This window comes from Phoenix dactylifera, chromosome 13 (assembly GCF_009389715.1).
Source record: "Phoenix dactylifera cultivar Barhee BC4 chromosome 13, palm_55x_up_171113_PBpolish2nd_filt_p, whole genome shotgun sequence".
NCBI classification, from domain to species: domain Eukaryota; kingdom Viridiplantae; phylum Streptophyta; class Magnoliopsida; order Arecales; family Arecaceae; genus Phoenix; species Phoenix dactylifera.
Genome location: NC_052404.1, coordinates 4,450,613 through 4,477,220, shown reverse-complemented (window position 1 = coordinate 4,477,220; position 26,608 = coordinate 4,450,613). Strand labels below are relative to the sequence as shown.

The window sequence follows — 26,608 nt, the reverse complement described above, 5'->3', positions numbered from 1 at the left end:
CAAAGGAAGACGCCTATGGTCAGCAGGATGTCCCCACCAAAATGCCCGAAATTCCTTTTCAAGTTTGAATGGTAAAGCTAATGGAATAGGGACGCATAACTTCGAATATAATGGAACCGATGGGAAAGCAGATAGGAGCAAGCTTGCTCTACCTGCCATTGATAAAGCCTTTTGTTTCCAACTTGCAATCTTATATGTCACCTTGTCCACTAAGAAAGTGAAATCTGCACCACTATAAGTCATACCTGACATAGGAACCCTCAAATATTTCCAAACTCTCTTCCTTTGTGGTATATGTAAGAGGCTACATATGTGCTGCTTAGTGGCTGATGGCATGTTGGGACTAAACATGATCTGGGACTTAGAATAATTAATAACCTGTCCTGATGTAGAATAATAAGCATGTAGAATAGAGGTCAGCACAATTGCATCTCTAACAGTGGCCTCTGAATTCGATATGTTTATTAAACTGGTAACCTGACTCGAGCCATATAACCGATTTATTAAACAGGTTAAAAGGGTTAGACAGATTAAATTGATTTATACAAGTTAAGCAGGTCAGGTTAATAGGTTAGAAATAGGTTAAATAGGTTAAATGGGTTGGGTCATAACCTAACTCAATTATTAAACAGGTCGAAATAGGTTGAACGGGTCAAAAATTTAAAACTAAACCCAACCCATTTAATAAATAGGTTTAGACAGATTGATCCATTTACGACTTAAATCCGTTTATGTCAAATCCAAACTGCTTAAAATGGGTCATTCGCAAGTCATGTTGACAGGTCGAGTCATAAATTGCCATCCCTAAATATAAGTCCATACCCACTTAATGAATCTTTCATCAAATCCGTGGTGCTATAGTATCTTAAATAAGAAAGGCCAATGAATATGATGATATGCTTTTTCTATATCTAGCTTTAGCATGATCAAGCTCCTAGAGGGAAGAGGCCCTCCTTGAAGAGTGTATAATTTTCTGAGCTAATAAAATGTTATCATGAATATTCCAACCCTCAACAAAAGCCCCTTGTTCAGCTGAAACCAATAGAGTTATAATTGACTTCAATCTGTTGACTAGAATCTTTGCCATACATGGTGCTGCAAAGGCTGATAGGTCGATAATCTTTCACCCCTTCGGGATTAGATTGTTTAGGAATTAAGGTAATTTATGTTCTTTTCCAAGAATCTAGTGAGAAACCATAGTGAAAAAATCACTTAGAAATAGCAATCACCTCCATTTCAATTAGGTGCTACACATGTTGGAAGAGAAGTTTGGAAATCCATCTAGACCTGCTGCCTTATCGAGGATGTGAGCCTTTTTAAGGGAAAGATGAAGTAAGAGCATACTACTGAAACAACCGTAATAAGTACTTCATTTTGCTTAGCTGATACAGTAGAAGGTATAACAGGTAGAGATCTACATCTTGCGCATGCTGGTCAACTGCCCTATCATAATTGAAAATAATGCAAAAGCAAAGACAAAATAGTGTTAGGATCATCAATATGGCCCTCTTAATCATTTCTCAATATATATATTCTATTTTTCCACCCACACAACATAGTAGTTCTATGGAAAAATTTTGTATTTACATCGCTCTCTCTCAACCACGCGGTATGAGATTTTTGTCGCTAAAAGATCTCTTGTAAAAAGAAATTCTTCTGATAAGCACGTAGCAGAGCATGAAGTTGTTGTGCTTCTTCCATTTGAAATTCATAAATCTGATTATTAAGCTGCCATCCTTGGCAAAATAGATGACCTACTTCCATTTTGTGATAGCTTTTCTAGTGTTATGCAACAACATAGTGACTCCCTTCGCACTTCCAGACTTGTTGCACCACATCTTGAAAGCCATCACACATTAGTTTAATAGAAATGACTAGCAATAGTAGACAATAATAAGATACAAATTGTAACAACCCAGAACCTCATCCAAAATGGCTAGCCGAAAGGTATTATTTGGGTTCTTTGATTCTATATAAGTGTCCAAGATATATCCAATGAATAACCGATGTAGAACTAAATAGCCCTGACGTCGTCGTCAGACTAAAGGTTCAAATCTATTCATATCTAATCACAAACACCATGATCGGCCTGTGGTTAGCTCTAATAGATCCGTGCTGTAGTGTCCCCTAGTCCACATAAATTATGGGTGAGGTCCGCTCTGATACCCATTGTAACAATTCACGACCTTATCCAAAATGGTTAGTCGAAAGGTATTATTTGGGTTCCTTGATCCTGTATAAGTACCAAAGATCTACCTAACGAATAATCATTGTGAGACTAAATATATGTTTGTACGGCTTTTCACATAAATCCAGTGAGATATGTAACAGTAGATTGAGAACGCAAATCCAGCCACTTACCTGAAGCAAAATCATTTCCCCTGCCCCGCCCCCAGCCTTTCACAACTCACAAGGAGGGTGTGAGCCCGTGCGTCCATGACACCTGCCGGCACGTGGCTTGTTTCGGATTCCCTTCCAAAAGCTTCAAAAGGGGAAGGACCCGTCAAGCCTTCCTTCCCATACTCACCGCGATACCAAATCTCTATCGTCCGATCACTGACAGCCTCCGAGTGAACGGTGATCCATGGGCGGAACACCTGACCCATCCTAGCGGCAAAAGCCTTCCAAGCCAGCTCGGAAGAGCTAATCGGAGTCCAATATTTTTTTCGCACGCCAAGCTAAGAATATATATATATATATATATATATATATATATATTTTTTTTTTTTTTTTCTCTCAGGTCCACACGATTTTGATTAAATGAATGATGGAATTCCTTCCCGGATTATTCATTTATACAGATTATAAACTACTAATAGCGTGCCAATTAGTTCATGTCACGTACTTTCTTCTTTTAATAATTTAACAAGATGGAGTCCATATTTTTTAAAGAGAGGGAATTAAAAAAAAGGACAAAATGGGCACTCTTGTTCTGCTGTTGGATCCCAAACAGCAAGTCTGGTCGGATCAAATCTGTCCGTCTAGAATGACAACGAGCGGTCACGATCCGCCAAGTATTAAGTTTGGTACTCGAAGCTGAAGTGGAAATCTAGCTGTCGCAGCTGGAAGGCGTGGAATCTACCGGTCGGCCGGTCGGCGTGGTCGGTACGACGCTTATGCTGCTCGTCCCAACCACCACATATGTCCATGCCATGTGGAAACAGTGGATTGGGAGATTAAATGCATTAGGGTCGCAATTTTCAATTATATATTGCCACGTGGCATTGGATTGGTTGGGTAGCAGCTTTGGGCCCCAAGCATTTTTTCCATCGGATCTTTGCCCCCCAAGCGAGTTTCGAACTTTAGGAGAGAGAGAGGGAGGGGGGGAGAGGGAGGTAAAAAAAAAAAAAAAAAAAGCCGGAAGAGCAAGAGAGAGAGAGAGAGAGAGAGAGAGCGAGAGCGAGTAATCATTCGCTTTAAGTATCCGACCTTTTGCCGTCCCCCCCTCGCCTTGGCTTCCATTTCTTTCCCATCTCTCCTCCAGATCTTCTTTTGAGGTACTGTTCAGTCTCTCTTCCTCTCGTTTGTTTTGGGTGAAGGATTGCATTGAATTCATTTCTGGTGCCCGATCATCTTGTTTTTGATCGATCTGATGGTGTGATAGTATCAAAGATGCTGGCCTTTTAGAGTTTTTGACTGCTCTTATTTGTTTGATCGATCTGCTTGTTGATTAAATGGATGGTTCTTTTGTTTGTCTATCATTTCTTTGGTGGATGGATTTGTTTTAAAAAGCTTTTGTGTGTTGTGCTGGTTGTAAACGGGATCTGCTGTGGAATTATAAAATGCCATGCATTGTAGTGTTTGATCGATGCTGCTTGTTGATGGCGCTTGGTGGGTGAAAGATTTGCTGATCTGACAACAGAACTGTTGCAAGGGCAAGATGATTTATTTTGAAAGAACTAAAAGGAGCTTTTTAGTTTCTGTGCATCGTCTACAGATGATCCAGTATCAAACAGGGAAGAGATCCATTCAATCTGTTTTCCTTATAGGGTGGTTTCTTAGGATTCGATTAGTTTGGTTTTTTGTCTATTGCCTGTCATCTCTCTTTTTTGGCTATGTCTTGGTGTGTCTTAGGGCCATGCTCCTAAATTTTTGGATCACTCTGGTGGTTTTAAATTTACAACTTTCTGATTCCAGTTGCAGCCTTATATAATTAGAACGTCTTCCACAATAAAGCGATACCTTATTCTTTCAGTTTTCCTCTATATTTCGTTTTTCTTTCAGGGCTTGCTAGTAAACTAATCCAAAGGCATTAGGGAGTACAATGGAAATCATTATGTGAAGTAAAAGAAAACGTACTGTCGATATCTTGAACGCTTAGTCAATCTGCAGTTATGGTAGCAGGCAATTTTTTATTCAGATTCTAGAAAGTACACCAATAATATCTTGTAACTTAGCTAGGATGGCGAAGGAGCTAAGTATCTGGATAAATAGGGTTGGTTTGGGTAGAAGTAGACAATGTATCTGAGTGCAGCAATACTTCACCCAAAAAAAAAAGAGATCCACTAAGATCATGCGACACTTTCAACTATCAGTTTTAATGGCGTTTATCAATTAATGGATATGTTCCCACAAATTTTTCCAAGCCATCTAACTCTAAGTGAGAAAAATGCTTATATTATTTGACAGAAAGGCTACGGGCCCATTTATCTTTTTTTCATGTACATAACAGATGGAGATCTGCCATATTGAGAAGCAAATGAATTAAGAACCATTATAAATGTCTTCACTAAAATTGGATTCCAGATCTTTGGGTTACCAACTGAAATTAGACAGTTCATTGCTTTGAGGGTTTGGGATTTAGCCATTAGGTAGTGTACTGGAATAAAACACAAGTAAATTTTGAAGTACAGGAATGCTGAATGATGGACATGTTTGGGGTGTCTATAGTTGTACTTGTGAGTTGTGAGAACTTGAGTTGCGAAGATGATATAAAACCTGTTGGCTTCTTTTTGCAGGATTTTTTCTTTAGTTTCTGCTTGAGGACTGTCTCATGCTTTCAGAGCGATTATTCTGTCATTACATTTTTAAGCAGCATAAAAGCAGCCACTATTAGATCCAACCAGCAGACAACAACGAACATGATGAAAAATGGGAAGTGACATGGCTAGAAAGTACAAACAATTATCTGATTCCTAATACATGATCATAACATTGATTGCTAAATTTTAATTTGGAAAACTTTGATTAGGAATAAGATTCAATGAGTATCTTATGATATATTACGGATATTTTTAAACTGTGTAAAGTTTTATTCTAACAGCAGAAGCTAAAATTTATTCAACACTTTGAAGTTTGAATTGGAAGGGATTTTATCTGTTGGCTTTGGGTTTCTATATCGATTTTATGAGAGAGTGTTTTTGAAGTTCAAGTAAAGCTGGTGAATTTTTACATAAAAAAGCTGTTCATTTTGCATTAGATTCCATATTTTCGTTTTTTTCATTGTTCTTCTCCTGATTATCTCTCCACATTCTTCTTATTTTCCTTTCTTCCTCTCAAATTCCTGTTCCACTTTGCTTGAGCCCGATCAGTTGATAGCCTGATACGATCTGTAAGTGGCCTTATGCTGGAAATAAAATTGGTGCTTTAGATGATTACTAGATGGTTGGTGGTGAAGTAGATAGATTTATACGTTGAGCAGGATATCAAGCCATATTAATTGCAGTTCAAAGAAAGTGAAATAGAATATATGTCATCAATATGGATGTTTGCTAATCTGGAGGGTTCTTCTACACTGCTAGGGTTTTAGGAAAATGGGGAAAATTTTCCAAAAGTGCAGATTAGTTATTAGAAAATCTATGTTACCTAGACACTTCATTTTCAAGCTGTCTAGATGTTTTGGCACTTCTGGAAACTTGAGCATGGCACGACAGAACAAAAACGGTTGAACACTCCACATGGAAGTGTCCTGCTGATGTTGGCAAGAAGTGTCTGATACTTGGCATTTTTTTTGGAATGTCATACAAGAGCTTGTTAGTTTTAAATGTTGGACACTTAGTGTAGTGTCCTAAAGGTTTTTTGGGCATTTTGAGTAAAGTGTCCTTATGTTTTTAATATTTAGTTATATAGGACTCTTAGTTTTAAGTGTTGGACACTTAGTGTAGCATCCTTAAAGATTTTGTGGGCACTTTGAGCGAGTTTTCCTTATGTTTTAAATATAAAGTTATCTGTCACCATGTTTTTAATGTAAAGTTATCACAAATATATGAAACTTTAAGCAACATGTGTTTATGTTCTAAATATCATTGGATCCACTTGGTTGAGTGCTGTTGATCTACGGTTCCACATTATGGTTGCTTCCATCTTATTGCTTCTTATCGAACGTGTCAAGCTTTATTGCTTGCAGTATTGGACTTACGGTAGATTTCTTTTCAACTTCATGAGCTGCTTTTTGCCTTCTGGGTTCTTCAGATTTTCACAAAATGGTTAATTTTAACATTTTTTTTGAATGATTGTTTTTAGCTCGTCTCTAGTTTTTCACAATATCTTTTCACTTGTCACTAGATTTTGTTTTCAATTTCTTTTTTTGGTAAACCTGGGCCGTTGAACCCTATTAACAATGTCAAGGAAGCTACATCCAAAACTATCCACCTGATAAAAAGCTTTGCACATTTCACTTGGCATGAATATGAACAATGCTTATCTATGGCTTTATTTTCTGTGGTTTTCTACATGGCACCGCCCAAGTATTTTTGGTCACTTATTCCATACTGTATGTAGCCTATCCGGTTCGGTAAAATTATTGTATGAATGGTTTTTACTTTCTTAATTATTTTTTTCATGATCATGTTTATTAATATTTCAAAAAAAATTGGATTTTGTTGATCATGTTATATTGTGGATTAAATCCCCAGTATATGTTTGATGATTATTGTTTATGTTTTGTCAGCAAAAGGTATCTTTGTTTGCTTCTGGTATCCTTGGCATGACTTCTTAATATTGTGAAGGCACCTTCAATTATCGTGGTTATTGCAAAAGGGTAGAAAACAAGGTTTTGCACAATGTCTAATTCTGTGAAAAATTCGGATCCTGCCTTTCAAGGAGTTGGCCAAAGAGTGTATCCTTGGTATAATTGTTGATTCATGCAAAATCAGGATTTTATTTGCAAATTGGTGATTTTTCTTTTCTAGATAAATTCTTCTAGTGTAAATGTCCTGCACATATTATTCCTTTTTGTCTTCTTTTCTATCTTTTCATGTACTTAACATCACATAGAGGAACAGAAATCTGGCGGATTGAGAACTTTCAGCCAGTTCCTTTGGCAAAATCAGATTATGGCAAATTCTACTCAGGAGATTCCTACATAGTTTTACAGGTAAACAAATTCATTCTTTCTAAATTTGTTTTGTAATTCTCTCTTTCTTTCTCTTCTTTTCTTGTTGCGCGAGTCTTTATCCCCCCCCCCTCCCCCCTCTACAAGTATTAGGCAATCGGAGTGCTGGGGTCATCTGGGAGATGGTAGCTGCTAACTATTGTGGACATGCAACTCTTTCAACTTACCTAACTTAACGAGCATGTTTGGCTGACTGTCCACAAGTCATTCATTCTTTCAGAGTGATGACTAAGATGTCAAGCCCTACTCTGGTAAAGGGGGTAACAGCAGGGGGTAAAGTGGCCACTACATAGAAAAAGATGGTGCATTACTTTTTCCTAGAAAATGGTCAGCCAAGTGAAAAAGAACAATGGCAAGAAATAAGAGGACAGAAGTGATGAATTGATGAGTATATTTTATTGTATCTTGGAAACATGTTGCCAGCCTACTTAATGTTGTTCTTTTGTTTAACTTCTTCCACTTTTAAGTGATGGCCACTGCAACTGTAGTTTTCTTTCCTTTTAAGAGATTTTGTGAGAACAAGATCACGTCCCATCAGGAAAGGATTGGGATTATGTTAACCAACCATTAAGCTTAATAGCAACTCATCTTCCTGTTCTTTTTCATCCCTGAGCTATGAATGAGAATTTACGAAAGTTAGTTTTTCCTGATTTTTTTGTGTAGTCAGGCAACACATCACCTTCAATTGCAACATGAATCATCCTGATCTCTTCATTTCTTTCCTTGTCCAACATTATTGTTATCATCAACTGGATTCTATTTTTAAATCTAATCATTTTGATTTGATTTATGTCAATATATAAACTACTGGTTCACTGGTGGGATATTTGAGGTGCATCTTGTTATGGCTTAAGATGGTGTTGAACCAAAAATATTGTGCATAACTTGATGGACGTTGGATGGTGAACGTAGAGGTAGATCAGTTGACATAGGATGGCAGCTGTGAGAGCACTATTCTGGGAAGTGGGAGCCATATGCTTTTTAGGCAATCAAAAGTTTTATTAGCAGCATTGTCACTTGGAAGAAGAATGACCTTCAATTTGGAGGTGGACGAAACTTGAGCACCTCTTGCTTCTTTGTCTAATTCTGTATCTAATTCAGTTCTTCTGCTCGTAGCTACTCGCTTTGAATCATGAAGAACTTGGTTGTGGTGATGACGAATGACGAATGAAAAGCAATAAGAACCATATGCTAGCTTGGAAGGGTTCTCACCCTTTCTTTTTGGGGGGGTCTGGATTGGTAATGGGGGAGGGAATCAGCATCCAGAGTTCAACTATTCAAGGAAAATTATTGTAGCTATGCAAGCTGTGGTCATGCTTTGGAATATGGAAACAGACAACTTGTGGTAGTCTTTGATTGCTCAGTTATTTAGTTAGAGAACCAACAGATAACTGAGTTGACACATTTGTTCTTGTAGATATACTGTGGTAAATATCATTCTCTACATGTCAATCATTCTGTGAACTCCAATGGGATCATAGTCCGAAATAGCTGGTTTTTGGACATTGAAAACGAAGGACAAAATCAAAGCATAATTTTATAATGAAAAGCAGTAAGAACCATGTGCTAGCTTGGAAGGGGTTTTCATCCTGTTATTGGGTGGGGTTTGGGTGCGGATGGTGTGGACGGGATCAGCATCAAGAGTTCAAGGAACATTAATGTAGCTGTGCAAGCTGTCATGGCACTTTGCAGTTAATAAGGAAACAAACAGCTTGTGATTGTTTGGTCATTTAGATAGAAAGCCAACAGATATAGATGAGTCGACACATTAAATCTTGTAGAAGTACTGTTGTAAACATCATTCTGTACATGCCAATTATTCTGTGAGCTCCAGTAGAATCATAGTGAGAAATAGCTGGTTTTTTGACATCTATCAAAGAAGAAGAAAATCAAGGCATAATTTACAATGCAAGGATAATAGTATATCCCTACTCTAAATTCTCATAGCAAGGCATTGCTGTTATATGTTTTAATTACAATTCTGAATTTGTCCCTCTGCTTCAGTTTGATTCATCATCATCTATTGGACTTGTATGTGGAATCTACTTTGCTGGAAATATGCCATGTATTTCTTTCATTATAGCAATCTTTAAAATGGTCTCTTTAGAAATTCTAGTTTCATAGCTGTTCTCTTTATTATGATGACGCCTATCAATCTCTCTGATTAAGCAGAATAACATTCACAAGTCAATATAAATCTGGTGGAGTCTTTTGGTGCTGTGACTTTTGTTTTGCCGTGGTTATCATTCTTTGTTGCCAGAGAGGGGCATTTCCAATTAGAAAGGAAGTAACTGTTTTGCATATTGCTACTTTGCTTCTACATCAAAGTACCATGTGCTATGTCCAGTCTCTTTACGCACCTCTGAAGAGACCATGCACACAATTTGATGCCTTCCTGTATTTACCTGCTGTTTGTGTTCTTGCTCATGAAAGTCGCTAATTGCAGACAACTCCTGGAAAAGGTGGTGCCTATCTATATGACATTCACTTTTGGATTGGACAAGATACAAGCCAAGTATGCTATTTAAATTTCTTGATACAGTTAAATGTTAATGGATACTTGTGCAAATCACTTTATTGATTTAACTTATGAATGATCTAGGATGAAGCTGGAACTGCAGCAATTAAGACAGTGGAACTTGATGCAGTCCTTGGAGGCCGTGCAGTTCAACATAGGGAACTTCAAGGCTATGAATCTGATAAGTTTCTGTCATACTTCAAACCATGCATTATTCCTTTGGAGGGAGGTTTTGCCTCTGGGTTCAAAAAGCCTGAAGAGGAGAAGTTTGAAACACGACTATACATTTGCAGAGGAAAACGAGTTGTTAGAATGAAGCAGGTTCTAAAATTTTCTCCAAGAGCTTTTGTAGGACTCCAATGTCTCAATTGCTGTGACATATGGAAATGGTGACTTCAGTTGTTTGGTTATGTAGGTTCCCTTTGCTCGCTCTTCATTGAATCACGATGATGTATTTATCCTGGACACCATAAAGAAAATTTATCAATTCAACGGTGCTAACTCCAATATTCAAGAAAGAGCTAAAGCATTAGAAGTAATACAACATTTGAAGGATAAGTATCATGAAGGAAAATGTGATGTTGCAATTATAGGTGAGAGCACTTTATTAATATCTTTCTCCATGCATGTGATTGCACCTCTGTCACTTGTTTTTGTTTATTAGATTTGCATTGGCAATTTCAGATGATGGAAAGCTTGTAGCGGAGTCAGATTCTGGTGAATTCTGGGTCCTCTTTGGTGGCTTTGCACCAATTGGCAAAAAGACTATTAGTGAAGATGATGTTGTTCCAGAAGCCACTCCGGCAAAGCTTTATAGGTATTCTTTTGTTTATGCTATTTACAATAGTGAACTTACGGGATAACTACTAACTACTATACCTGGTGCATCACCCCCCGCCCCCCTGGCCCAGGATTATGGGTCAATATTAACTTGATATAATTACGAATAATATTGTTATAAAACTTTATGTACTTTATTTTTTGTTATACCACCTATAAGCACTAGGATTACATCTCCAACACAACTATCTGAAGTTGCCCTGTACGTCAATCAACAGCAGTTGGATATCAATAAGAAATTCTCATGTACACTTACATCTAAGAGTGAATCTTATCTCATTCTCGATGTCCCAAATTTTTGGTTAACTAAAGTTTATAAACAACATTCTTTGAGGACAGTAATTTTTAGATAATGATTATAAAGTATCTTTAACATCCTGCGAAATCATTCTATTTGTGCTTTTCCTACCAATGTTTTAACAAACAACTGGTTCAAGTGTGCAACCGGGACCAGAAATAATGTTAAGCCCCTTGTAGTCAACATCCAGAAAAGCTGAAAGTTGGCAGGATAACTTGCAGCACTAAACCATGTGACCTGTTGGTTATGTCTTTGGTTTGCTGAACCATACTGAACTGGCCGGTTCCGAGCGTACTGAATCAGACTAGTCGGCTATCAGCACGATTTGACATATCCATTCGGTTGGTATAAAAGTCACCCTCACCCATTGGCCTAATGTTTGATTCACGGCCTTGCCTCCTCTCCTTCCCCCCCGTGCTAGCAACCCTTGACGCTGCTTGCCCTCCACCCACCAGCATCACTGGTATGTGTTCCCCCCTTCTCCCTCTCTCCCCCCCCCCTCTCTCTCTCACTCTGCTAGGATTTCCCTTGGCCCTCCCCTTCCTTCCTCCCTCTCTCCCCTCCCCCTCCCCCCCCCCCAATGACAATGACGAGGGCTTTCGAGCACTCTCTCTCCACCTCCCTCTCCCTTCCTCCCTTCCTCCCTCTCTCCCTCCCTCCCTCTCTAAGTCTCTCTCTCTCTCTCTTTCTTTCTCCTTCTCCTGCTTCCCCTCCCTCTTCACTCTCCTGTGTTAGTACACCCTCTAACGACACAATACAAACCCGTATCGTGCCGAATTGGTCATTCAGGTACTGATTTAGTATAACTCGGTCCTATCAATCTATTTTGTATAAACATTCTAGTCACTTTTCCTTAAAAAGAATGGATTTACCTTTAATTTTCGTTGTAAATTCAACTCTAAATTCCAAATTCTCTCCTTTGGCTTGTACTTTCTGTAAATAAAGAATGAGAAAAGCCATCCCTCCAAACAATTTTACTATCATGACAGCAAGCCAAACTAGTTTGGCTCATTAATTCCTCCGATTGAGAAAGCCCCACTATCTGGTGTTTGAATGCTGAATTAATAAAAATTAATCTAGTTCTTGGCTTCTTTAATCCTGCAAGTTACATGGCACTTATGTCTCAACAAACTCAAAAATAGTGGTTTATTGCTGCTCTTATTAAATTTTTTTGATCCGTCTTGTTTATAAAGTTCATTTTATTGAACTGTACTAACTTTACGGGTCTCTCCATATGAAGCAACCAAGCATCAGGAGATCCTATGTTCCAGTTAACATTTTATATAAAATCTTTGAGCAAAAAAAAATAATCTTGCTTGTCAAGTTTAATTTTTTGCAAGATTTTAGAAATTTTGACCTTTATCTTCTTTCTTCTTTCATAGGGGTACAGGTTGTGCAGACTGCAACCTAAACCAAAGACCACCTGACCTATTGCCCAATTTGGATCAATTATGGGGTCCAAATTAGACACAACCTCCAACTGGGTAACATGTGAACCTTGCAGAATTAGATTGGACCCTCCCCAATTGAATTTGAGTGGATGGATTTAATCCAACAAAAACTAGTTCAAATTTTGAGATTGTCCTTTAATCCTAAACATCATTTGGACTTGGACTGAAGAGAGACTCAAGCTTATCCAGATCCAAGTGAAATAGGCAAGTTTAGATTGGATGTGAGTCAAGCTTGACCTGAAACAAGCTAAACCCACTTGCAACCCTAATGGTTCTATTGACAGTCATATGTTCTCTTTAACATTGCATGAATAGGTAGGATGTAATCTTTAATGTTTGAATTTGTTCATAGTTTTAAGTTAACCTTTTCAGCTTCTGTTATACTAGTGATGAACACAAAGTAACCATTACAACCTCCAATTATGATATAATTAATTTTCCTATCAAATTTTAGGTTAGAAGTTCTGTAATGAGCTTTTCTTTAATTGCAAACTCCTTATTTGAAGCTTAATATCTTTCAAAACATGAGTGTCCCATTGCAAGCCTCTATGTTTTCCATCTCTTGTGGCTTGTTCTTTCCCTTTCTCTCTAGTGTGGAATTTTTGAAGTCCCATTTTGGTGTAATTTGGTGGAACAAAAGGGAATTGAAAATGTGGATGAGGATGGGGTTTGTTGAACAGGTTTTAATTTGTAGAAGGGTGGACTCTTCTTGTAATTTTCGACATTATCTGTATTATGCTATTGGTCATTTGTCTTTTCTTTTTGCTGATGTTCAAAAAATTATTGTTATTTATCTTTTGTCTTTTGTGAGTTCTAGAAGGCAAAATGTTTCCAGTAATATGCTAGAAAGAGAAGTACCAGACGTTAAAGATCAATATAGTGACCTAGTGTATGTTCAGAAGTTTCTGGTTGCATCATTTTCATTGGAATATAGTTTTAGTTTATTCGGTTATTGTAAGTAGTTGCTTCTACCAATAAATCAAGGCTTACAAACATTTCTTTGTTTTGTAGTATCGACGATGGTCAGTTGAAGTTGGAAGAAGACACTCTTTCTAAAGCACTGTTGGAAAACAATAAATGTTATTTACTGGATTGTGGATCCGAGATATTTGTCTGGGTTGGTCGGGTGACACAAGTGGAGGACAGAAAAGCTGCCAGCAAAGCTGCTGAGGTAGGTTCTAGATTTCTGTATTCTAGTGGTCACCATACTCTTGAGTAGGTATTTTTCCTTACAGAAATTCTTTTTCAGGAATTTATTGCTAATGAAAATAGATCAAAGGCGACACGCATAAGTCAGATTATTCAAGGTCATGAACCACATTCGTTTAAGTCCAAGTTTGAATTATGGCCAGTGGGTACAGGAACAGGAAATTCTGGCGGAGAGGACGGAAGAGGAAAAGTGGCAGGTAGGAGTTAATTCTCATATATGAGAAGAACTTTTGTGTTTTTTTGTGTTAATTATGCTAATTTTGTGTTTTTTGATAGCTTTGCTAAAGCAACAAGGGGTTGATGTTAAGGGAATCTCCAAAAACTCTCCTATAAATGAGGAAGTCCCTCCTTTGCTTGAGAGTGGTGGAAAACTTGAGGTTTGTTTTAAAACATTAGAGAAACTACATATGCAGCTAAATTATATTTGTAGGTAATTTGGCTGAAGTTCTCTTTTCAGTAAAATTAAAACATGCATATATTTCAGGTTTGGCGTATCAATGGAAGTGCAAAGACCCCAGTTCCAAAGGAAGAGATCGGTAAATTCTACAGTGGAGACTGTTATATTGTGCTTTATACATATCATTCTGGTGAAAAGAAAGAGGAATATTTCTTATCTTGTTGGATGGGAAAGGACAGTGTTCAGGTAAATGATAATATTCAAAATTTATATGCTGACAAAAATAGAAAAGAAAAGACCACTGGCATTAGGTCTGTTTAATCGTTAAAGGAATAATTAAAATATGATAAATTTCAGTTTTCTAGTTAATATTGCATGTACACTTCTCTCTCTCTCTCACACACACACACGCATACACACAGAGATTGCCCGTGAGTTGAACCATGTTGCTGTGCGGTGCACCTTCTTGAATTCTGTAAAAGGAAAAATATCATAATTAACTTTAAAGTTATATATGCAATTTTGTGTCTGAAAACTTCCTCTTTACATATATATTTGATTTTATAATACATATGTTTTTTGTTTCATAATCTTGATCTCTTGCTATTTCCAAATGTACCACTACCAATGGCAGCTACGACCTGATCATGAGCATTTTCGAATAAGAAAGATTGAGACATGCTTAGTTTATCAAGAGGCTAAAGGTAACAATACAAACAAAAGGTGTGATCAAGTTCACTTCTCTGCATCACTAATCCTCTTGATTACTTTCTTGGCTATCCCTAGTTTTACTCATGGCCCAACCCAAAGGGACCATTCATCACAGATCACATGGTTGATTTTTTTTGACCCACCTCATAACAGAGCAACCATATGAAACTAAACAAGTTTATATTTGACCATCCTTAGCTACCCTTCTTTACCTCTTCCAGCAGTTTCCGAAATATATTTGTTAAGAATGCTAAATTTAATTAAACTTGATTCCAAATTCCCCTCCTTAACCTTGCCTTAAATAACAAAATTCCTTCATGTAGTATTCACTTCCCTAACATCTCCAGTTCTCTCATGAATAACTTCCTACCTTGTATCCAAGTTCATAAAAAATGGTTGTAGATAAGTACACTGAAGTGCATTAATTTGAAGGAGCATACATGATCTCAAACATTGATGTTTCTTTTCTATGTTTAACCTGCTTCCACTCATTCAGAAACCAATTACAAATTTTTAGTGCACGACGCAATATTGTTTTCCTAAGAAGCATTTGTACTTCCTAGCACTGATGTTGCATTCCATGCATAATCTTCTAACAATTGTTTGAAAATGAGTGACCAAAAAATATATGGACCTGTCCAAAATTCAATTTTGAGAGGGCCACACCAAATCAAACCTTTTAGGATCTCTTTCTTCATGATAGTGATTAATGTTTATTCAATCCATTAAGGAACTTTTTCCTGAAGAACCTTTCCCCTTCATTATATATAAATAGCTGTGCTTTCCTACTTCTAAATCTTCATGATTTGATACTGTTTTTTTTTTAAAACTAGTTATCTTTCAATGCTAACATTGTTTTAGTTGTATTTGTAGTCTTCATTATTATTCGGCACTCTTTGCTCTTAATGTCCAATGAATGTTGCAACGAACTATGTTCACCATGTGTTGTTCTTGATGTGGCTCTTAAATTGTGTCACCAAGTAAATAAACTTGCCTTGTCCAGCCACGTCCTTTCACCTGTATGTCTAAACGAAGGATTCAAGTCCCAACAGTAGCAGCACAATCCTATTGGTGCTATACTGTTTCAATGAGATAGTGGTACCCAATAACGCTTTAAAACTTGGTTCCAATTTTTGTCTTGGTCTCTTAGTAAAGATTCGGCTTTGGTCTAAATTTCAGCAAAAAAAACTCGAAAAAAATAAGGTACATTATTTCGTATTATTATATAACGTTTTGAGTTATTTAAGATTGTAGTTTGTGTAATTTGAGGCTAAAACCAAACTGTAATGAAGCTTGATATACTGTTCTAAATCAATAATCGCCAAACCGTCCTGAATCGGGCAGTTTGGCTCGTACCAAGCTGAACCCAAGTTGGAACAGTTTAGCGGGTCGGGTTGGTTCAATTATAAGTCTCCCTCCCCACGTTCGATGGTTCAAGAGCTCAAAGGCTCTCGTTCACTTCACCGTCAGATGCCGCTCACTCCCCTATCTTCGACGCTTCCCCCCTTTCTTTCTCCCCTCGTCACCTTTTCCTCTACTAAACCTTAAAGCCAAGAAGAATGGGAGTGAAACCTTAGAAATTCTCTCTGGTGGCGTTTGTTGCCCTAAGGTGCCGTGGATGGAGATCGTGCTCATCGAAAGGTTCACTGTCTTCACCTCCCTCCTCATGGCCTTTTCGCCTTCGCTAATAAGCCCCCCTCCTCTCTCCCCCTTTTTCCCTATCCCTCTTCCTCTCCCTCCCTCCCTCTCTCTTTCTCTCTCTCCTTCCTCTCCCAATGTCGGTAGCCCCGGCATGGCACAGTGCGGACTCATACCGTACCAAATCGATCGCTGGCCTGTACAAGCCCCCGTACCTGTTCGATAGACCTTGTTCTAAACTTTCCACCCATTATATATGTGTATATATATATATATAGTGTTGTCTACACTTTTCCTTAACCTTTGCAAATTACCTAAACTTTTCTGTATTTTTTGTTGATCCCTCATATCTACCTTTGTTTTTGTATTATACTAGGCCTTTCTCAATACATATATCATTTTGTAACTTTTTTAGTAATTTATCTAAGCAAGGAAAAGCCCATTTAGATATATTTTATTTTATTTCCATGTTCAATAACTCAACTGAGCAACAAAAAGTCCACCTAAGCATATTTCGTTCTACTCAATTAAGTAACCCATCTAAGTAAGGAAAAACTTACATAAATAAGAAAACATTTTACTTTATTATCTTAATAAAATAAATGAGCCTTTGATAATTCAGTAGTATTCAAAATTATAGTCAATTTTAGAAAACATTGACAATATTAACTTATTAAACATAAAAAAGTAAAAATGGTAGTTTGGGTTGGTTTCGGTCAAAGCTACCAAAATCAGGCCAAAATTGATTAGCAAGGTTTGCCATACCTATCGGTACCGTACTGTACTGAGTGTACCATACTATATCGATATCAAACCAATATGCAGTCTTATACTGTACCGACACTCAATACACATCGCCGTCTCGTATCGTACCGCATACCAACATTGTAATAGGACAGTATCGGTATGGGGTGCGATACTGAGACGGTGAAACTTAGTAATTAGAACTGGCTAAAGCGGGCTGGGATGAACTAGGACGGTTGTGGCCTGATACTTGGGATGGCCTTGCTTTTTCCTGCAGCACATTATTTCCTTTTCATTCTTATTGTTAATGATCATTTCAGTCCATTACAATCCCTTACTGACCCGGAACCATACTAAGATAGGCCTCGGTATCAGGATTTAAAACATTGATCCATACTTTCTTTGAAAATGTGGAAAATCTTGGAGGGTTGCTAGACTGTTGCATGATCTCCAATTCTGTAAGTAAATTATCTAGTTCTTTCTACCAGTTTAAAGGATTGATGTCGAGCAGAGAGCTTAGTGTTCTCATTAATTAATGGAGTTTACCTTGACCGCTAATGGAGAACCCATTTAGATTAGACTGGAACTAATGGTTTGGTTTAGTCAATCCTCGGACCATATTTATATGATAATGTTTTTTTTCTTTTTCAGAATGATCAAATGATGTCTACTCGGTTAGCTAATACAATGTGGAACTCTTTGAAAGGAAGACCAGTTCAGGTATTGGAGTCTCTATTTAATTTTTCAAACATATGGGAAAAGAAGATAGAGCATCATTAACTTATGGCTCCTGCAGGGTCGCATTATTGAAGGCAAAGAGCCACCTCAATTTATTGCACTCTTTCAGCCCATGATTGTTTTGAAGGTAATGTTTGTTATTTTTCTATGTGCTTTTGAGCCTTAGTAGAAAGAAACTAACAGAACAGCTTCTAATAAATGAATTAGGCTTTGATAGGTCCCTCCTTGATTGCATTGCTCTAAAGAGCATCACTTGACTGGCATATTGAATATTACTGATTATTTGCAGGGTGGAATCAGCTCTGGTTACAAAAAATTCATAGCAGAGAAGAACTTGAATGATGAAACTTATACCTCAGATGGCATTGCACTGATTCGAGTATCTGGTACATCAGTCCATAACAATAAAGCAGTTCAAGTTGATGCGGTATGCTTTTATGAATCTTATTCATTAATATATTCTATCAAACCTTGCACTTTATCTGAATAGCAGTCTTTGTATTGAGCTGGTTCCTTTGCAAGTTGTCTTCTTCAGCTGCTAATAACAAAGGGTATCGAGCACCAATTTTTTCAGAAAGGATACATTTACCATGTGGATAAGCATCCCTAAATTAGTAAAACTTATGGAAAAAGGATGCCCAACAGGCAAATAGGCAATAGTTGAATGATTAACTATTTAACCTGTACAAAATAAAGACATAAAGAACATTAAAGAGTTATATGCATGTAGAAATATCGATTTTCTTGAGTGTTTCATGCTGGATGTATCTTAGATGTAGGCAGTCCTGTAGATCTATTGGTGAATATTAGATGTTCTCAGACTAATGAAATGGTAACAACATAAGTTGTTGCACTGATTATAAATTGTTAAGAAAATACTTCATTAAAAAAAAAGAAAAATCTTGCTTTATGTTACCTTTTACTTATCTTTTGCGCTAGGCTGCCACGCTCTGTTGCTAGGGTGCAAACCTCTACATTACACTGGGAATGCATTAGTGTCCCTGTATGAGGGCGCAAACCCAGTACACTAACTACCTACAGTGTGGGTGCTTTATGCTTCTCCCGATAGCTACATATTGGTTTATAGTGTTCAATATTGCTACAGTGTGCAGGACATAGGTTAATAATTAGGGATATATGCTTTGTGCTGCTTTTTCCAAAAGTTATGTTTCTTTTCAAGATAGTCTCAAGGTCTTTCCTTGTGGTTTTTGGTTCTTTTAAAGTTTTGAAGCCCCAATTTAAAGATGCAATAACAAAAGAAAACATCATTCAAATTTGGACCAAAATTGGAAATTAATGTACCTATCTTTCTCTGTCTTTTTGGGTTTTATTATGAATAATTGAATCATCTTTTAAATCTTTGATCTCAAAGCATGACAATTAGAGAGAGTATGCCACAAGAGGCACTATAAGTCTAAGTCTTAAAAAAAATGTAGGGGCATTGAAACTATTAAAAACATCCTAGTGATTGAGAATTTCGAGATGATAAGAAGCAGGGTTAGCGGAACCGGTATCGGGTACCGTACCGATTATCCAGCGGGACGAGTCGGTATAGGCTCGCGCCGTGCCTTGCCGGGCTTGTACCGACACAATAGAAGAGGCGGGGGAGAGGGAGAATGAGACAGAAAAAGAGAGAGAAAGGGGAGGCCAGTGGAGAGCTAGTGGAGGGTCGAAGAGCCGCCACGCGGAGGAGGCAGAGGCCGGAGAGCCGCAGAAGAAGGGCTCCCTTTGGTCTCCTGTTTCATTCAAAACAAGGGTCGAAGGGGGCCCTTTTATTTTTGAGGTTTTTAAGCAAAAGTCAGCAATGCGTTTGCTGACTTTTACTTAAAATCTCTAAAAATAAAAGAAGCCCTATTTCGTTCGAAATAGGGGACCGGAGCAAACCCCTCTTTCGCAGCTCACTCCTCCGCGCGGCGATTCTCTGGCCTCTGCCGGCTGGCCTCGACGTTCCTCTCTTCTTCCTCTCCCTCTCCCTCCCCCTCTCTCTCTCTCTCTCTTTTCCTCTTTTTTCTTCATCTTGTCCCTCTCTTCGACACCGGTCTCGTTTTTATTGCCGGAACCATCTCGGTTCCTGACCGGTATGGCTCGGGATGCCCCGAACTGGGCAGTTCGGGACGGTTCTGCCGACCTTGATGAGAAGCTTTGTCGATAATAATTAGTAATGGGTCAAGTATGTGGCTTTCATGTAAATGTGCATTACATGTTTATTATCTTAACATTCTTACATATGGTTTGGTGTGTATGCATATCATCAAACTCTAATACACATCCCATGTACATGTACATGATCATCCCCTGTGGGTAGCAGATGCCGTTCACAATTTTGTGTAGCACATGGAATTCATGGAAAGATACCTAACTGGTACTACTGGCATATGAGAATACATATGTTTTCTCCAAAATTTCATTATGGATTTGAACCTTTTTGTGTTAACATGTAATGAAAGTTGTGATATGTTTATTTGTAAGACAAATTACTTAAAACAAGTTATAAGCATATCAAATAACAATCAACATGGAAAGATAGGGTGATCTATGATGCTGTTTCTATTTAGAAACCAGATTTATTTGCAAAGTTGATGTATATACACGAGTAAGTGAAATTATAATTGGTTTTTATTAAGAGAAAAGTTGAATTTTTTTTTTGTTTTATTGTGAATATTTTTACAAACTTGCATATCTGTAGTGTGGGGGCATGCCATCTATTGGCACAACATAGCATGATGTGCATATTGCACTAATACGTTACACAGTACTTAATCCTTAATCATGAGTGCTTCAACGTTTTTATGACATTTTCCTTGTGGTTGTTGGTAGCTTACCATCTTTGACTAGATCAGTAATTGCATAATTTGGAAAATTATGATTCCCAATATTTCATGTTTGTTTTATGAGTTTCAATATATGATTCTAGAACTCACCCTAACTTGATCATTCAGATTTTTAATATTTAAACAAGAATTATGGCCATATAGTTTGTTTGTCCAGTAGCATGTTTTATTCTTTAGTACGTTAAAGATATTGATAATGATATCATTGTTTCCTAAGTTAAAGAAGGGCATTTAGGGTATATGTGCTTGCAGTGATACAGGCATTTGTTAGTATTTTTGCTTGGCCCACATTTTTCAGATTATCTATGCTTCGCCCTTTGCGCAAAGCAGTGATTTATTCAATTAAATTACGAATTAACCTATTTGTCTTAGGACTCATTTTGTATGCTTGAATTTTCTTGGAGAAATCTTGTCAGCATATTAGATTCATTTGAGCAAAGTTATTATTTTTTGATGTTGTTATTTTACTACTGTATTTTTTAGATATTTCAATTTGGCTTGGAACATTGACCAATTAATGATTACTTAGATATAGATTGTTTTTTTTCAATGACATACTTTTTTCATCTTTTAGGTGTCAAAATCCTTAAGTTCCACTGATTGTTTCTTGTTGCAATCTGGGAATTCACTATTTACATGGCATGGAAATTCCACTACCTTTGAACAGCAGCAGTGGGCTGCAAAAGTTGCAGAATTTTTGAAGGTACATGTATCCTCTTCTCTGTTTACGAAATCTCGATGTACACTCTATGTTTTTCTTTCATTGTTCTAGTGCCCAATCAAGTTGTAGTAGATTTTCTTCCATTTAATAAATAGAATCACAACCATTCTATTGGTCAATTCTTAGATGGTTGCTGTTAACGAACCAACTAAAACAAAAAGCTTAGGCTGATAGGGAAAGGGCCAACAATGTATATTGAGCCTAACAAGCCCCCCCCCCCCCCCCCCCCCCCTTCTCACGTGTGAACCACAATAATTAAAATGGGTCAATATAGCAAATACATCACTGAAAGGAGTCAAGCAAAACAACTGGGTTAATTAAATAAATAATTGGTCTGGAGAGGATTCAAACTCGTGACCTCCAGCAGGCCCGAGCTTTGGTACCATATTGAATAACCAATTGATCCCAAAAGCTTAAGTTGATCGGAAAATGGTCAACAAGATATCAGGCTTAACAGTTGTGAACCAGCCTTTTAATTACTTATTCTTAAATATGTATCACTAGGAAATCATAGTATGTATTTTTGGAGAATGGTTATATCCGAATATCTTTATTGGGATTGAATTTTGAGAAAATCTGGTGGAAAATATCCAGAGGTCAGAGCAGTTAATAAAGGATGATACCATGCATTGATGTCTACCTCTGTATTTGGCTGTAAAAGATATATGACCTTGATTGCGGATGAGGAAGGAAACATAAATGGGTAGATGATAGAAATTTAACACAAGTTATTGCAGCTCCGCTACTGCAAGTGTGAGGTCATAGGTTTGATGTGTGTCCATGTGGATGCTCATCTTTTTTAATTTAATTTCTTTCTTTTTTTTCTGGAAAGTGGGATACAAGGATTAACGAACCGGTACTGGGTGCTATACCGGTCGGTGCCCGGTCCGGTTCAATACCGAGCCCGTACCGAGAGAGAAAACCAGCCGAGCCGAAGGAGAAGAGAGAGAGAGCGAGCGGGGAAGGGAGGGAGGAGCGCTTACTGACTTCACTTAAAAATTTTCAAATTTTTTCTGCGGCCGTGATTGCGGCCTCCGCCCCCCCCCCCTCATGGCCTTCCGCAGGCGTCCGCGGCCCCTTGTTCTCCCTCCCTCCCCCGCTTGCTCTCTCTTTCTCTTTTTCTTCTCCGGCTCTAGCAGCGAACCAGTTTCAAAGCCGGAACTATACTGGTAAGCCATCGGTATGGCTCGGAACTGGCAAAACCATCTTTCGGGACGGTTCCACATTCCTTGGTGAGATGTCAGCATTTCCACGAAATTTAATCTAAAATTGCAGTAAGACATAGAGGAGCATGCTGATTCCATGACCTTGTAAAGAACTTAAGAAACCTGTTTTCTGGAATAGTCAATCTTGTTAGATCTCATTATGCTTGTTGTTTCTTTTAATTGTAGAGAGCTTAATGTTAGTATTCATTTAGTATCTCTTTATTATCCTATCTATTTCAAAATCTATTGTAAACGGTCTGAGTATTTCTGGAAATTCGAATTCATCTTCTTGCCACACGTCCGAGGAAATTCACTACTGTGACAATTTTTGGTAGTCGTAGGAGAAAGAGTTGCCTTTCTCTTGATTATAGGATGCCTTCTTGGGTGCAGGGAAGCATAGAGAGAATTCTATTATTCCAAGTGCTGGGATGATTTTAATCCTATGGTTGGTTTTCTCAGAGAGAGAGAGAGAGAGAGATGCTACAAAGTTGGTTGACATTTTGCCATCTTCATATAGTTTTGTAGGTTTTGTTTGTTGACCCTTTCGAGGGGGCCCCTTCAGGATGTTTGACATGGTCCTTGCCTCTGTAGAAGTCCTCTATAGAGAATCGTTTCCTATGTGTTCCTTTCAATAGAAGCAAATCACATCCTTAGGCCTGGCAAGGACCGTGCCAAACATCCTGAAGGGGCCCCATCAAAAGGGCCATAAAAAACTTGACCAACAAAACCTACAAAACTATACGCCTTAATGCCTGACAAGCACTTGCTAAAAGGGCAATGTCTGAGTGACATTGTTAGAAATAAAGGTCCACAGTTGTCCATTTAAGTAGTGCCTTCTACATGCTAGACTTACCTGACTCTGTTTGAGACTTAAGAATCCACTTGTTCAATTACATGGTTTATATATTGACCATGGATTTAAGTATTGGTCGGTGTGGCATGAGATGACATATATATATCTTGCCAGTGCCTAGTTGGTGCATGGCACTGACACAATATCAACTGCATGCCAGTACTTGACATGCTGCTGTTTCTTCCAAGCATTGACACAATAAGTATAGCAAAATAGTGCCATGCTAGTGTCAGGCTTATATGCCACTGGCACACGATACTTCAATCATTGTTGCAGATGTTGGATTGGATCTGTTGATTCTAGTAGAATTTGGCTGAATTTTGATCGCGTACAGTACAGTTTGGTTAAACTTTGAAGCAAAATCCACCAAACCGATACTGGAATCCATACTAGTCGGCTAGTGGGTCAGTACGGTACCAATTCGGTACCATACCAATACACGGCATGCTTGGGCATGTCGGTTCGGAACTGTTGCACCCTTTTTTTTTTGAGTTTTTCGAGTTTAATTAATTGGTAATCATTCTTTTTCAACTTTTTCAATAATTTAAAGTCTATCTCCACCCGTATCTTGTTCGTTCTGGAAACACGTCTTCCTATTCCATCTTTTTCCGAATCTCCCTTAACGGAAGAAATAGAAGCTCGAGAAGGAATACCAAAAAAAACCTAGAAAACTCAATGCACCCGGTGCAGTAGCTAATCGGGTGGCTTTAGAAGCGTGTATACAAGCTCGTAATGAGGGACGTGATCTTGCTCGTGAAGGTAATGAAATTATCCGTGAAGCTAGCAAATGGAGCCCTGAACTAGCCGCTTCATCCCCAAAACCCGGTTCCCAGCTGATAGATTGATGTTTTTTGATATTTTTTGATGTTTTTATGATCTCGATTTAACCAAATGATGCATCTTGTTGTTTTAAAGTGATACAAAATATAAAATAACTAGTGAGATGTTGCATACTATAAGAAGCAGCATGAAATATCCTAAAATCAACTAGTGAGTAAAAAAATATAAAATAATACAATCAATTACATATATTTAAAGTACAACATACATACCGATATTTTAAATCTCGTCAAATGGCGATGCTTCTCATAGATATCCGGATCATTAAAATAGTTAGAAGGCACATCAATCCACTCGTCTAACTAAACAGTGTTGTAGTTTTGAATTTTATTTTATTTTTATTTTTTAATCTAAAAATATATTTTTAATTTTTAATATATATATATAATCCGAAAATAAAAATTTTTGTTGTCATCAAGTAGATCATTCATACATTTACAACATATCATAAAATCAAGCCAAAATCAAAAATTTTGGCATGATATCTTCTTATTTTGCAAATTTTGAGCTATTTTTTGGAGCTCCCAAAAAATAGAGAGAATGAGATGGGGAAGAGGAAGCATACCTTATTTAGGCTTAGATCTTTCTTCAATTGTGCTGAGTCGGTGTGATTCTTGTCGTGGGGGGAAGGGAGAGACATTTAGAGAAGAGAATAAACGTTGGGAAGGCCCGAGAAATTCTTGTCGTGGGGGGAAGGGAGAGACATTTAGAGAAGAGAATAAACGTTGGGAAGGCCCGAGAAGTTTCTCGGGCCTTCCCAACATCTTCTTACAACAAAAAAGGGAAAGGGGGAGGGGGGCCAGTTCCGAACTGGCCCAACTCGATGCGAACCGAATGGTTCGCTGGTTTGCACCGAGTTCTAATGGAATTGGCCGATTTCAAATGGTTCCAGCCGGTTCACAATTGGTTCTGGTCGGTTCGGTTTGGTTCCGGCCATTTTCGGCCGGTTCGGAACGGGTCCCGAATTTAATAGCTAAACCGACCTGATCCCCCATTGGTAGGGTTGTTAACGAGCCGAGCTCGAGCCTCCGCAGTCTCGGCTCGGCTCGTTTCGTAAAATTTCAGGCTTGGGCTCGGGCTCGGTACCGAGCCCTGTATTGGGCTCGGGCTCGGGCTTGAGCTCGTAAGGCTCGTTTGCCCGAGCCCGAGCCCGAGCCCGCCCCATCCCCACCCCATCCCCATCCCCATCCCCATCGTCGGTTCGTCAGAGGAGTTCGTCGGAGGAGAGAAGAACGAAGGAAAGAAAGAAAGAGAGAAAGAAAGAAAAGAAGAAGAAGAAAAGAAAGAAGGGGGCGGCCGCGAGCACCATCGGCACAGGCGTCGGCCACGGGCACGGCCGCGAGCACCGTCGGCACAGGCGTCGGCCACGGGCACGGCCGCGAGCGCCGCAGGCTCGGCCACGGGGGAGAGACTGAAATCTGGGGTATAGGGGGAGCCTCGGCGCAGGAACTGCTGGATGGGGCGCGGGATTGGGGCGGCGGCACTTGGTGCCTTCCTCGCCGAAGGCGGCGGCATCGGGGGCAGAGAAGGGAGAGGAGGCGTAGGAAGGGTGCCTGGCCGAAGATGATGCAGAACTTCTTGTGGAGGCGGCGGAGCTTCTCGGAGAGCTGAGATCGGGTGTACGGCGTCGGCGTCGTCGGAGGGGATGTCGGGGAGGGGGGCATCAGCTTCGGGCTTGGGGCGAGGAGAATGGAGCCGTGGCCCGTGGAGGCGGGGGTGGAGCCGGAGGTGGGGTTGGGAAGATTCAGGAGAAACCGAGAAGAAAGGGAAAAAAGAAAAGGAAAAGAAAGAGGAGGAGGAGGGAATGGTTAAAGGGTTGGTTCGGGTTAATGGGTTGAGTCCGAACCCGAACCAATCCAATTTGATTTAAAGAAATTAAATGGATTTGGGTTAGTTCAGGTTGGATCTGATCTAAATCTAACTGGGTTCAATCAGATTGGGATTTAAATTGATTAAGCCTAATAAAATTTAATTGGGTTGAGTACAAGTTTAATTGGGACCCAATTAAATTGTTAATTGGACTGAGCCCTCATTTGGGCTCGTGAGCTGCTCGGGCTCGGACTCGGATTTAAACGGGCCTCATTTTGGGCTCGGGCTCGGGCTCGTTTGACTAACGAGCCGAGCTCGAGCCGAGCTTCTACCGATCCGGGCCCGAGCCGAGCTCGAGCAGCTTGGCCCGTTGACAGCCCTACCCATTGGGCCGGCTCGATACGAGCCGAACCAAACCGAATGCCGAACCAGACAGTTCGGTCTGGTTCGGCCGACCTTGCTTTGAAGTTTA

The 26,608-nt window shown here is 38.8% G+C and overlaps 1 protein-coding gene across 3 annotated transcripts in view; it reads left to right on the top strand.

The window, feature by feature from the left end:
* Positions 1–3,351: 3,351 nt before the first annotated feature.
* The window catches only part of LOC103716428 (villin-2), a 31,697-nt gene continuing 8,440 nt past the window's right edge, over positions 3,352–26,608 (top strand). For 2 of the 3 annotated variants that reach the window (XM_008804412.4, XM_039132828.1), the window contains exons 1-15: positions 3,352–3,497; positions 6,890–7,057; positions 7,216–7,315; positions 9,780–9,848; positions 9,936–10,172; positions 10,267–10,444; positions 10,536–10,668; positions 13,452–13,611; positions 13,690–13,846; positions 13,926–14,026; positions 14,134–14,292; positions 17,791–17,859; positions 17,936–18,004; positions 18,167–18,304; positions 21,283–21,411. In XM_008804412.4, coding sequence (XP_008802634.2) covers positions 7,002–7,057; positions 7,216–7,315; positions 9,780–9,848; positions 9,936–10,172; positions 10,267–10,444; positions 10,536–10,668; positions 13,452–13,611; positions 13,690–13,846; positions 13,926–14,026; positions 14,134–14,292; positions 17,791–17,859; positions 17,936–18,004; positions 18,167–18,304; positions 21,283–21,411 — 1,755 coding nt within the window. In that variant the 5' untranslated portion in view covers positions 3,352–3,497; positions 6,890–7,001. The remainder of the gene's footprint in view (positions 3,498–6,889; positions 7,058–7,215; positions 7,316–9,779; positions 9,849–9,935; positions 10,173–10,266; positions 10,445–10,535; positions 10,669–13,451; positions 13,612–13,689; positions 13,847–13,925; positions 14,027–14,133; positions 14,293–17,790; positions 17,860–17,935; positions 18,005–18,166; positions 18,305–21,282; positions 21,412–26,608) is intronic. The other variant, XM_039132829.1, reaches the window with a different exon arrangement.